At 40.0% G+C, this 12,027-nt stretch overlaps 1 protein-coding gene across 3 annotated transcripts in view; it reads left to right on the top strand.

Annotated features, from left to right (window-relative positions):
- LOC116991254 (CXADR like membrane protein) overlaps positions 1-11,528 on the top strand; it is a 110,038-nt gene extending 98,510 nt beyond the window's left edge. For 2 of the 3 annotated variants that reach the window (XM_033049718.1, XM_033049716.1), the window contains one exon: positions 3,096-5,393. In XM_033049718.1, coding sequence (XP_032905609.1) covers positions 3,096-3,381 — 286 coding nt within the window. In that variant the 3' untranslated portion in view covers positions 3,382-5,393. Of the gene's footprint in view, positions 1-3,095; positions 5,394-10,575 lie in introns of those variants that run through there. The other variant, XR_004416720.1, reaches the window with a different exon arrangement.
- The last annotated feature ends 499 nt before the right edge of the window (positions 11,529-12,027 follow it).

Here is a 12,027-nt window from a genome sequence, read left to right as displayed (position 1 = left end):
TGGAGCCGACAGTGCCCTGGGAAGAGCGTATAAAAGGGGATAACGTGAGGAAACGCGCAAAGTACCGGGAACTGGTGGAGATGTGCCAGGACAGTGGCTGGAAGACATACTATGAGCCCATAGAGGTGGGCTGTAGAGGCTTTGCAGGACGCTCACTCTGCAAAGTCCTCAACCAGTTGGGCATTACGGGGCTGGCAAAGAAGAGGGCCATTCAATCCGCAAGCGAAGCCGCAGAGAAAGCCATTAGGTAGCTTTGGGTTAAGAGGGTTGATCCGTGGGCGGTTGCTGCTGGGACGCAAGTCGGGACCTGATCAACCCCGGCTGGGCCGCCTGGGCGAGGGTGTCTGATGTTGTGAGACCCGAAACACCCGATGACCCCAGCTCACATCACTGAGGATGCGTCCCAGCGCATCTAGGAGATGTATCTTTCACGCATAGAGAAGATAGACACAGAAAGCTGGAGTAAACCAGCATCTGCAGTTCCTTCCCACATGTAGATCAAAGGTTCAAAGGTTATTTTATTGGTCACATACACCTAGGTGTAGTGAAATTCTTCTTGCCAATGCTGCACATAAAGAATACAGACATAACAGTAATAAAGAAATTTAAACATAAAAACATCCCTCCACAATGGTTCCCATTATGAGGGAAGGCACAAAGTCTAGTCCCCATCCCATGTCCACCCATAGTAAGGCCTATTGAGGCCTCCACAGTTGCCTTTATGGAGGCCCGATGTTCCAGGCCGTTCTCGCCGGGTGATGATGCTCCGGCATTGGGAGAATCCTCTCAGCGACATGGAAACCCTGGAACGGCCGCTTCCCTTACCGGAGACCGCGGCTTCCGAAGTCAACAAGGCCGCGCCGGAAGGAGCTTCACCACTGGCGATCTCAGTGAGAGATCCCAGGCTCCCGATGTTAAGTTCGGCGCCGCCGCCCGCAGCTGGCCGCTCCACAGACCCGCAGCTCCGCGATGTTTTTCTCGGCGGTCTTCAGCTCACCGGAGCTCCAGCGCGGCGACCCGGGCAAGGCATCTCCCGCTCCGCTCCGCGATAGCGCTCCAGCGCTGTGCCACCGCCGAAGCCGAGGTTCTGGGCGGTCCCCTCAGGAAACGCCGCTCCAGGCCCGCTGGTAGGCCGCGAGGACGGGTCGAAATTGCAGCCCGGAGAAAAGCTGCCTCTCCGACCAGGTAGGGACCCTGAAAAGTAGTTTCCCCCTTCCTCCCCCCCACCCCCCACATAAAAACAACTAGAACTCCAAAAACAAAACACTAAAACTCACTAAAAATAAAAGAAAAGAGTGAAAAACTAACAGCTGCAGGCTGGGCAGCCATACCGCACAGGACAGCGCCCCCTAGCGCATATAGATCATTTTATTGGTCACATACACCTAGGTGTATCACATAAACCTAGGTAGATCATATATACGCACACATACTTACACACAAAAAACAAACAATAATGGTGCAACCAAGGTGTGCGATCATTGTGGTTTACTCAGGATATCCCTGAGATTTTTAAATAACATGGATATTGCTGCCGACCTCTGAAGTAAGGCAGTGAGACATTACTGTGCAGAATTCCAAAGCTGTGGCTTAATTCTAACCTCAAAAAGCCCCAGTGTCTGGATTCGTGCAATGTTTACATTTCAAACACTGTTTATTCTTGTGACTCCTGATCTTGTCATGGTGCCACACGAACATTTTCATAGATGAGCCGGTCGCTTCTCAGCAGCTGCTGCGCTACTGAGCGTAGCTGAGGTTTTTTCTTCTTTTCAACGGCACTTTTCAATTCTGCTGTGAAGTAATTGTGGCAGTAACATTTGAGAGTTTTGAGCAGGTATGCAGCTCCTGGCTTGGTGCATATCGCCATTAGGTATTTATTGCCATTGTTCCTCAGCACTCTGCTGTTTAAACACTGATAGTACTGCTCTGATAGTGCACCACACTGGGGAGGAATGTGATCAAAGCAAAATTAGAAAGATTCTTTTATTTGAACGAATGAAGTCTGTTTAAATACTTTTAATTATTTTAAATATTGTGTGGGTATTTTAATCTTAAATTTTAATCCCAAGTGACTTTGACCATTTGTGAATACCTTTGATGTTCACAAACATACCTTAGTAGCAAGAACTTTGACAACCTGGTGTGTTCCTGGATGGAGCCTCATTGGGAGTCAAAGGTATTTTGTGGGTGCTGCAACTTCTTACCTACGTGTTACATGATGCCATACTGATGCACTGGCAACCAGACTTCCAACAATAGACTATGCTGGACATTGGCCAAGGACAAAGGCCAGGGTCTAGTGACTGGCAATTGACAACATTTGAAGTGGTAATTTTTCCATTCAAAACTTCGAATAAACCCTATTTTTATAAAGGTAACATAGCTCCCCTATGCTACACCTCCCTGGCAATGTGGTGGTGAGCTGCTTTGAACCACTGCAGTCCTTTTGGTGAAGGTACTCCCACAGTGATTTTGGATAGTAAGTTCTGGGATATAGTGCCAGTGATAATGATGGATCAGGGATGTATTTCCAAGTTAGCGCATTTAGTATGTGACTTGGAGGCAAATCGACTGCTTTTGGCCTTCTTGTTGGTAGAGATGACTGAGTTTGGAAGTGCCATTGAAGTGGATAGAATCTATGCTTCCATCAGCCTGAGTTTTACAGTCAGCTCGGAAGTGTTAATGCTCAAAGCTGACCTCGGAGAAAACTGTTGTCAAAGATCTTACCTTCGTGGACTTTCCAACATTAATTTGATTCCAGCATCAGCTAAAGGGGATCTCTGGTATCTGTCATCAAACAGATTAAATAGCTCATCATGTTGCAGTAATCTCAGCGCACAACCAGGTGGTAAAAAAATGGTTGTATCATTCATTTCGTTTTCATTTTGAAGAGAGCAAACTAAAATTGTGACGTAGATGGAAAATTAAGGTATAAAGTAAAATATTCGAAACAAACAATTTTGTAAATTGAGGAATGGAAAGATTTGGCATTTTTCTACTTGATAAATGCCAATTCTTTCCATTCCTCAATTTAAAAAAAAATGAGGAATGGAAAGTATTATACTTTGCTATTTTCTTTCATTGTGTGTCAACAGGGAAGATGCAGAGGCACCAAAGGCAAAGCTCAATAGCACGCAATCCTCAGTGGGCACTGGAAGCACACAATCTGGATCCTGCTCAGTTAAGTCCATCCGAAATGGTACCCCTTATTCCCAGCAACCTCGCACACCATCGACCAAAGAAGACAAAGGACCAGTTTCTTACACAACAACAGAGGAAGTCAAGACCAATAAAAATGGACCTACACAGGCACATATGAGAAGATTGGGTGCTGTCCCTGTTATGATACCGGCTCAGTCCAGGGCTTTCCAGACTGTGTGAATACAGTTTAGTTGGCAAATTACTGGGTAATTCGGGAGCTTTCACTATTTAGTGGAGATATTGATCTTAGGATGCCTGATCTAAACTAGTATGATAAAGCAGTCACTAGATGAACCACCTGTGTATATTTGGTTCTATTGACTTTAATGGATCAGGATGATGGGTTGGGAGTAAGTTTGGTATTGAATGAGGTTTAATGCTGGCAACCAAAGATGAATTTCTCCTATTAAATTTAAAACAGTCAAGTGTGAAATGTCCTCACCCACTTTTCCGATGTTGATTTGAGCAAATTAAGCTCAGTAAACTGGGTGGAATTACATAAACCAGATATCATCTCATTTATTGACTGGATCTCCAGAAAATCCAGCTATCTTTTGAACAGATGAATCTAGTTTGCACATTCTTAATTTAGGCCTTTAATTTTGCCTGAATGCCATATGGATCTAATGAAAACTTGTATTAGTTTGTGGGATATTTTAATGTTGTTCTGTGTTAGGTAAGTGATGCTCACAATGTTTTAAAGTGTTATTGAAAATAGTTTACCTCGGGTGGTTGTAAAAGGTACCACGATACTATTTCAAAAGAAGAGCAGGAGAGTTATCACTGGTGTCCTGGGCAGTATTTATTCCTCTGACAACATTACTGTAAAACAGCTTATCTGGTTACTATCACATTGCATTTAGTGGGAGCTAGTTATGCATAAATTGTCTACAGCATTTCCTACATTACAGATGACATTACAATGTAAAAGTACTTTGTTGGCAGTAAAGCATTTTCAAAGGACCTGAGGCAATGAAAGGCACCACAGAAATCCAAGTTTTTACTTTCTCTTCTATTTTATTCCAGCCTGCAAACGGATTTAATTTTGCTAAGATTGCACTGGGATCCTCCTGTGTGAAGATTCCAGATCAACCCGGTGGTTAGCCTATTCCCAATATGTTTTTTTTAAATCATATTTACAGTCAGTTCCACATGAATTAATATTGGGCATTCTTTTTGTCCATCTCATTCCATTACATATAACAGGATTTCTTGGCAATTTTAGGCTGTGCATATTTAGTACTAACATACACACAAAGGAAAAATGGCAATCAAACTAGTCATCTGCAATAAGCAGTTTGGTATATTTTTCAAATTTCAAGATGAATACTTATGTAATATACATATAGAAGAGCATTAGTCTGTATTGGTATCATCAGTAATCGTGATATGGGAGGATATTGGTAATTTGGAAGCATTTTTTTCCGAAATGACAAATATTCAAGTGAAATTATGTCTATCCACCTTAGGGGTGCATGCATGGGCACATGATATTTGCGTGAACTTTAACTGCTGCGGGCGTGCTGGACAATTAAATAAGAAACACTAGTTTATTTTTTAAGCCAAAAGCAAAATGTTGCAGATACTAGAGATCTGAAATAAAAACACAACATTTTGCAAATAGCAGTCAGGCACCATATATGGAGTTAATGTTTCTGTTCAATGACCTTCGATTATAGTTTATAAGATCCAGGTGGAAATAAACTTCTGTAGACCAGCTGAGTTGAATAGCCTGTTCCTGTGCTGTAAATTCGATGTAATTCTTTTGTGTGGTCATGCACTTTGGATGATCATTTATGATTTGAACCCCATGAATCCTGGAATTCATCAAGGTTCAATCTTTCCATTTGTAATAGGTTCCACATTCTAATCACTCTCACAAGTTTCCCCCAAATTCTTTGGTGGATTTGTCATTTGCTGCCTTGTATTTGTGGCCATTGGTTTTGGATTTATCCATGAGTGGAAACAAAATCACTAACAATATAAAAATCCCCACTAAAATCCTCTCTTGGGTTGCTTTGTGCTGCTCTAATGTCATTATGTTGTTAACTGCTTTGTGATCTCAATGTGCTCTGCAAGTATGCCTTGCAACAGAACTATTAAGGGCATCTGGTAACACTATTGCATCTTAATCATGTGCTGTACATTGTCTCTAACTCTGGGACCCACTTTTTGCCTTCATAAGAGTAATGAAAGAAAATGAGCTATTCCTTTCCTGAGGCTGTAAAGATTTGGAATGACCCGTCATAACTTTCCATACTGAGTTTACTTTCAATTTACTATACAAATAAAAAAAACACAATGTCAACCTCTGTAATAGCACCTGGAGGTAAAGCTCCAGGAAATATTGATGACAGTTGAGAAATGATCAGCTGCAGGTCTGGTGGACAGTAACACCGGGAGCCCGAGGGTCCCTGGTGGGAGACCGCTTTTCGGGGCTTCCGCAACGGCGACTTCTCTCGCCCGAGTCGCGGGGTTGAGGATAATAATAATAATAATAATAATACATTTTATTTAATGGGCGCCTTTCAGACATCTCAAGGACATAGTAATCGGAATAACATATAATCGGAATATAACAAGTAATAAAGACATCACAGAGACACAAATTAAAAACAGAATTCAATCCAAAAACAGAAAATCAAAAACACAGTGTGAAGAGAGAGCAGCGGCAGCCAAAGCGCGCCAGCGTCCACTCTCTCTTCACGGCAGCCATCTTGGACACAGACCTACAGGACTACAATTAGACAAAAAAATCATCCCCCCACAGTGGATAGCACTGTGGGGGAAGGCACAATGTCCAGTCCCCACCCCATGTTCACCCCAAAGTCAGGCCTATTGAGGCCACCGCAATTGCCTCTACGGAGGCCCGATGTCTCTGGCCGTTCTCACCGGGTGGTCTTGCCACCTGGAACGGATGGACCTGGATGGCCTGGAGCGGGGCCTTACATCGCCCGGCGCGGCTTTAAATGGCCGCGGGACTTGCTAGCGCCTGCCGGGGGTTCCAACACCAAGACCCGGTTGCATCTTAATGGCTGCGGGACCTACTTACCATCGCCCGCCGGGGGCTTTGACTCTGACATCGGGAGGAGAATGGGGAGTGCAGGGGAGAGATAAGACTTTGCCTTCCATCACAGCGAGGAGGAGATTCGCTGTGATGGATGTTTGTGTAAATTGTGTTGTGTCTTGGTTCTTCTACTTGTTTGTATGACTGCAGAAACCAAATTTCATTTGAACCTCAATGAGGTTCAAGTGACAACAAATAAATTGTATCATAAATGTATCATCAAAGCAGTGGTCAACAGAAACCTGCACCTCATTTATTTTATTGGCCTTTCCTTAGTCTGTGATCATAAAGTTCTTGCCTTCATGTTCCAAAGGGAAACTTAATTGCCATCCATATAAGATCTATAATTGTTTCAAATTTAGGAAAGATCTACACTTGACAGATTTCCATTTATAAAACAAAAGTTCAATGGTTCAATTTACAAATTGGTAGAGAAAAGGAGCCAAAGGTTGCCTTGAGAATAATGGTGGGTTTCATGGTGCTCATCTTTATTTAAAAACAAATCCACAGCAAATTCAGGCAAAGACTGATAGACTATTTAATGCAGGGGTGTCAAACTCTCGGCCCGCGGGCTGGATGTGGCCCATGAAGTGGTCCAATCCAGCCCGCAGGATGATTTCCCCGATGCCAGAGTTGGCTGCTGTCCCCAGTACCGGATCGGGCTGCGTTCGCGTGTGCACGCCTCGATCTGGCACGCATGAAATCGCATTTTGCCCGTGACCTAAAATGAGTTTGACACCCCTGGTTTAATGTGTCTCTACTCAAGGTGTGGTTCACTATTAGAAATTTGACATCTTGTTGATTGGCGCCCATCTCAATTCATTGGAGGACATTGTGTTTTTATATTTGTATAGTAAATTGAAAGTAAACTGGGCATGGAAAGTTATGTCAGGTCATTCCAAATCGTTATAGCCTTTTAACAGTGCAATAAAGTGGCTATTGACTGCTAATCAACCTTGCTGGCCTAATTGTTTGCTAATCAACCTTGTGAATGTGTTGACACTTTAGAGACCCATTCCTTCAGGTTTTAATTGACTTAGATTATTTTATTTCAGATTTATTTTTATATACACTTTCTTATGGTGCCTTTTATCATTCTTTTTACACATTTTTTATCTTTGTTTCTTAATTTGTTCCAGGCTTTACAATGAATTCACCACATGAATGAATCTTCCCACATATCTCTCACTGTTCATTTAACAATCCTTCAATCTAATTCATTGTTGAAGGAGATACAATCTAGCTTGCCTCTTCACTCCGATCGGGATGACATCAAGTTAGGTCATTCTCAGAAGCCCAGCCACGCATGGGCTTCTTTTGACAATTACTTTTACAAACGTTATTCTGTAATATTAGTTTAATTATAGTGCAAGAAACATTCAGAAAGGAAAATAGAACTGCATGAGCCATATTATACACTTTTCAATTATAGGTTGATTCTTAAGGAATTAATCTTGGATGGCCCATTGATGCATCAGATGGTGTTGCTGCCTCATAACACTGGGATTCCAGGTTTGATCCTTACATATGCCACTGTGTGGAGCTTGCATGTTCTCTCTGTAGATATTACCTGAGTGCTCTGGCTTTTTCTCATATCCCAACAGTATGGTGGTTGGTAAATTAATCTGGTAGAAGAATCAGACTGCAGGTGAAAGGGAGTAGTTTAAAGAAAAATAAGAATGGGATGGGATTGATTGCTCTGTGACTCAGTGGGCCAAATGTAGAAAGGAAATATTTGAAATGTAGGCTTTCTTGTGAGGAATGTTAATTAACTAAAACTAGTGTGCAAGCACCTGGGAAGCACATAACTGTTGGGTTAGGGAGTTTGTTTATCCAACTTTGTGATATAGTGCAGTATACTGAAATTCAGGGACATGGGCCAAATATAGTTACAAACCCCTGTGCTTGTATCATTCACACAGAGAGAACATGTTTCAAAGCAGATGTTTGGCACTTACTAAGAGTCACAAAGTAATGAATAAAGGCTATAAGGTGTATTTCTTAAATAAAATGTGTGCCTATGTCATGTGTAACATAATTTAAGAAGGGAAATATGCAAAACAAAGTTTTACATTTAATGTTTTTCAAAAATTACAACAAATGCATATGCATTTGCATAAAAAAGACATGAGCAGATTAAGTGATTTTTTAAAAAGAGGTATCTGCATGTATGAACATGTCACAACATTTTGGGAGTGTACACTTCTTTTCAAAAGGGACATGAAAGCTTACTGTTTTGTGCAAAACATTTTTTACATTTGTATTTAAATAGCTAGTCAACTTTGTGTTCATTTTTTGTCTGCAAATATTTGTTTACTGTTTCTTTTAAAAACTGCCAGTGTCTGTTGATTATGTTATTAATGAGAGGAAGTCTGAATGCAGCGATTGTTAACATTTAAATAGAATCCCTTGTCCTGTTGCATTTTCTTCAGTTGAGCTGAGTTACAAAAGTCACTGTGCCCAGTCTCATTCCATTGGGTAAGTGTGGTCTTTGGTTTGGTTAAATTATTCAGTTAAAAACCTGTTGGAGATTTATTGTGTGTCTGAGATGATGCAGAGTAAAACGTATTCCCTTGGTTCTCCTTGCCCTTATTTCATCAATTGTGGAATTGAACAATGTTAATCTCTGATCTGGTGGTTACCTGTGATTTGTTTTGCAATTTTAATTTAAAGGTAACACTGGCACATCTTTTAGTTGAAAGTTTAAAGAGAAATTTATGTTAATTATCTGTCGTGATCTTTAAAATGAGAAATGATACCTAAACAGGTTGCCATCTGAATTTAACAAATTCATAACCATGAAGAATCAAACTAGCACATTGTTTAACCATCCTCTACTTCCTATTCCAAGTGTTGTCAGAGTCGCTGTTAACTAAAGGGCATGCAAGAGGTTTTCTTCGTATGTACTACAAATTTATTTCTAGCTTTTGTTTTATGACTACACGATCTATAAGCTGAAACAGACTAAAGTGAACCTGCCACATTCTGCGAAAAAAAGATAGATTTTAGAATATCAACTTTATTTTCCCCTTGTTTAAAATTCTTCCTTTACTGAAGTGCTTGATAATGGGCTGGTAGGCCTACGTTAGTCTTTTACCTAATGGTAGGCACACTGGATAATCTTTAACATTTCCTTCCCTCTTTTAATGAAGATTCTTGATGTTTCTACAGCAAACAGCCTCCCCTTCCCCAAACCAATCCAAGCCCCACTGAGAGCACCAGACAGTATCAAATAAGTAAACTTAAAAAACACCTGTGGGGCATCAGTGTGCTGAGAATACTTTCATAACACCAAGGATACCGTTGCTGCAGATTTAATGTGAAGCATGTTTACACTTGGATTCAAAATGTATACAAATGAGGGAGTAGGCATTTATGCAGTTTAAAAATTGAGCAGCAGAGATAAAAAATGAAAACTGTGAATGATAAATCTAAAATCAAAACAGAAATATTGTAATGTACAGTGGGCCTGTTAACATCTGAAAAGAAATCAACAAAGGCTGTTCTTCATTGACTATTCTGTGAAAAAGCCCACCATTTAAAACAACAAACTATATTTTATTTTTTAGTTGTGGATAGGCCTGCTCTATTTTTTTTCCATGTTTTATTTTGTGCATGTATATTGAATTATTTTCTTGGATATTCCTATCTTTGTGTCACATTGAAAAATACTTTAGGAGCACATTACTTCAGATTTTAAATACGGTACAGGCTTGTAATGTATATTTTATTTTTTGCTTTCAGTCATCCTTTTGATAATTAATACTTTACAGCAGGGTTTTGAACTCTCACATCAACTGTGCATGACAATTTGATTGGCAAATTCACATATGAAGGGAAAATAATAAAAAGCCTTTCCACATATTATAATTTGTAGCCAATTAGTTCAACACTTGTAGCTGTGGAACCAAGTGAGGCTTTAATATAATTAAATAAAACCCATGTCATAAGGCTGTGCTAATGAGACAAGGTAAACTGTAGTTGATATTCCTGAAGATAACAGAGATTCTAGTTCAATTAAATGCAAGTTATTGTAAAATGAACACGACATAAGCAATGCATAATTGGAATTAACATTCTGGAAATAAATGAACCAGGAATTTAAATAGAGAAACAAGATAGGTTTACAAAGATAGGCATAAAGTGCTGGAGTAACTCAGTGGGTCAGGCAGTATCTCTGGAGAACATAGGTGATGATTCACGTCGTGACCCTTCTTCAGACTGATCAGTCAGGAATTTAAATATAGACATATAGACACAAAATGCTGTAGTAACTCAGGCAGCATCTCTGGAGAGGAATGGGTGAGTCTGAAGAAGGGTCTCGACCCGAAACGTCACCCATTCCTTCTCTTCAGAGATGCTGCCTGTCCCTCTGAGTTACTCCAGCATTTTGTGTCTGTCTTCGGTTTAAATAAGCATCTGCAGTTCCTTCCTACACATGAATTTAAATATATCAGCTTTTGGAGGATCATGCACATGCATTCTTAATGTAATGGGAAAACATGCATGTGCATCTAACACCTTGCATTTATACAGTATTTTTGTATGATTACTAAGTTAGGCCCATGCCCTTGCTTTCCCCCCTCCCCAACCTTTCTTGTGCAAATCCCTGTGAATGGTGTACTAATATTCTTTGGTTCAGGACATTCTATTAATCTGCTATTTTTAGAATATGTGCCTAAATAAAGCATTGTAAATATAACTTGAGTATTAATCAAAGTAAACCACTTTAACATTCAGTGGATGCTCTACATGTTTTATTTGGTTAGATACAAAAATAAATAGGAAACCATAACATTTCATGCTGCAAAAAAAGCTGTGATTCAGTCCTAACTAATAGTCATATATGGAAAGAATAGAGAAATTGTGGGTAGAATGAATGGAGCTTAAATTTTCTTATCAAAATTAAATAGTGCTAAATGTTAAAAGGGATAACGAAAATGCTGTAATTCTTGGACTGTGGTATAATGTTTCCTTTTATAGTTCTGTTTGAAGTTTTCTCCTTAAAGATGCTTCATTAGAAAAATTAAAGAGACTCCAACCTTTAAGGGATCATCTTTAAACTGTCATACACGATGCTTGCTCACATCTCAATGCATAGTATGACATGAAAGTAAGAACACTGTTCCTGCAAAATGCAACACAAATTAAAGTTTCTTATTTCAAGTGTAAATGTATATTTTTGTAATTTACCACAACATGTTCTGTTTTGGATGTTGTAAGTAATCTCCATAAAATTAAAATAAAAAGGCCAATCATCTTGCTCCTCTATAGTTTTGTTTTAAATCTTCAGCGCTGGGGGACAAAACATCATTAATATGCATAAATAGAAACATCGAAAGAGCAATAGCTCTCTGAAGGTCTATGGTTGTCTATGATTATTCAATATTTGGTCAGCATTATGATTACAGATTTCAGCTGAGTGACTCCATGTATAACAGCTAACTTTAATACCTCAGGTAAGCAGGAGTTTTACATTCCTTACTTCTGGATGTAATAGAAGATGGTAAGAACATAATTGGATTTAGTAACATTACTATCACCATCAACACCATGCCAACCACCATCTCCTTACCTTCTCCTCCACCCTCATACCGAAACAGCTGAAAGGTTGCATGGTGGTGCAATGGGTAATACGGTTGTCACGGTGATTCAGACGCCCAGGTTTCATTCTGACCTCTGCTGCCATCTGCTTTGGCTCATTGTACATTCTCACTGTGACTATGTGAATTTCTCTTGATTGCTCTGGTATCCTTCCC

This window comes from Amblyraja radiata, chromosome 33 (genome assembly GCF_010909765.2).
Source record: "Amblyraja radiata isolate CabotCenter1 chromosome 33, sAmbRad1.1.pri, whole genome shotgun sequence".
Lineage (NCBI taxonomy): Eukaryota > Metazoa > Chordata > Chondrichthyes > Rajiformes > Rajidae > Amblyraja > Amblyraja radiata.
The sequence above is the reverse complement of the archived record's forward strand: the minus strand, read 5'-3'. Positions and strand labels throughout refer to the sequence as shown.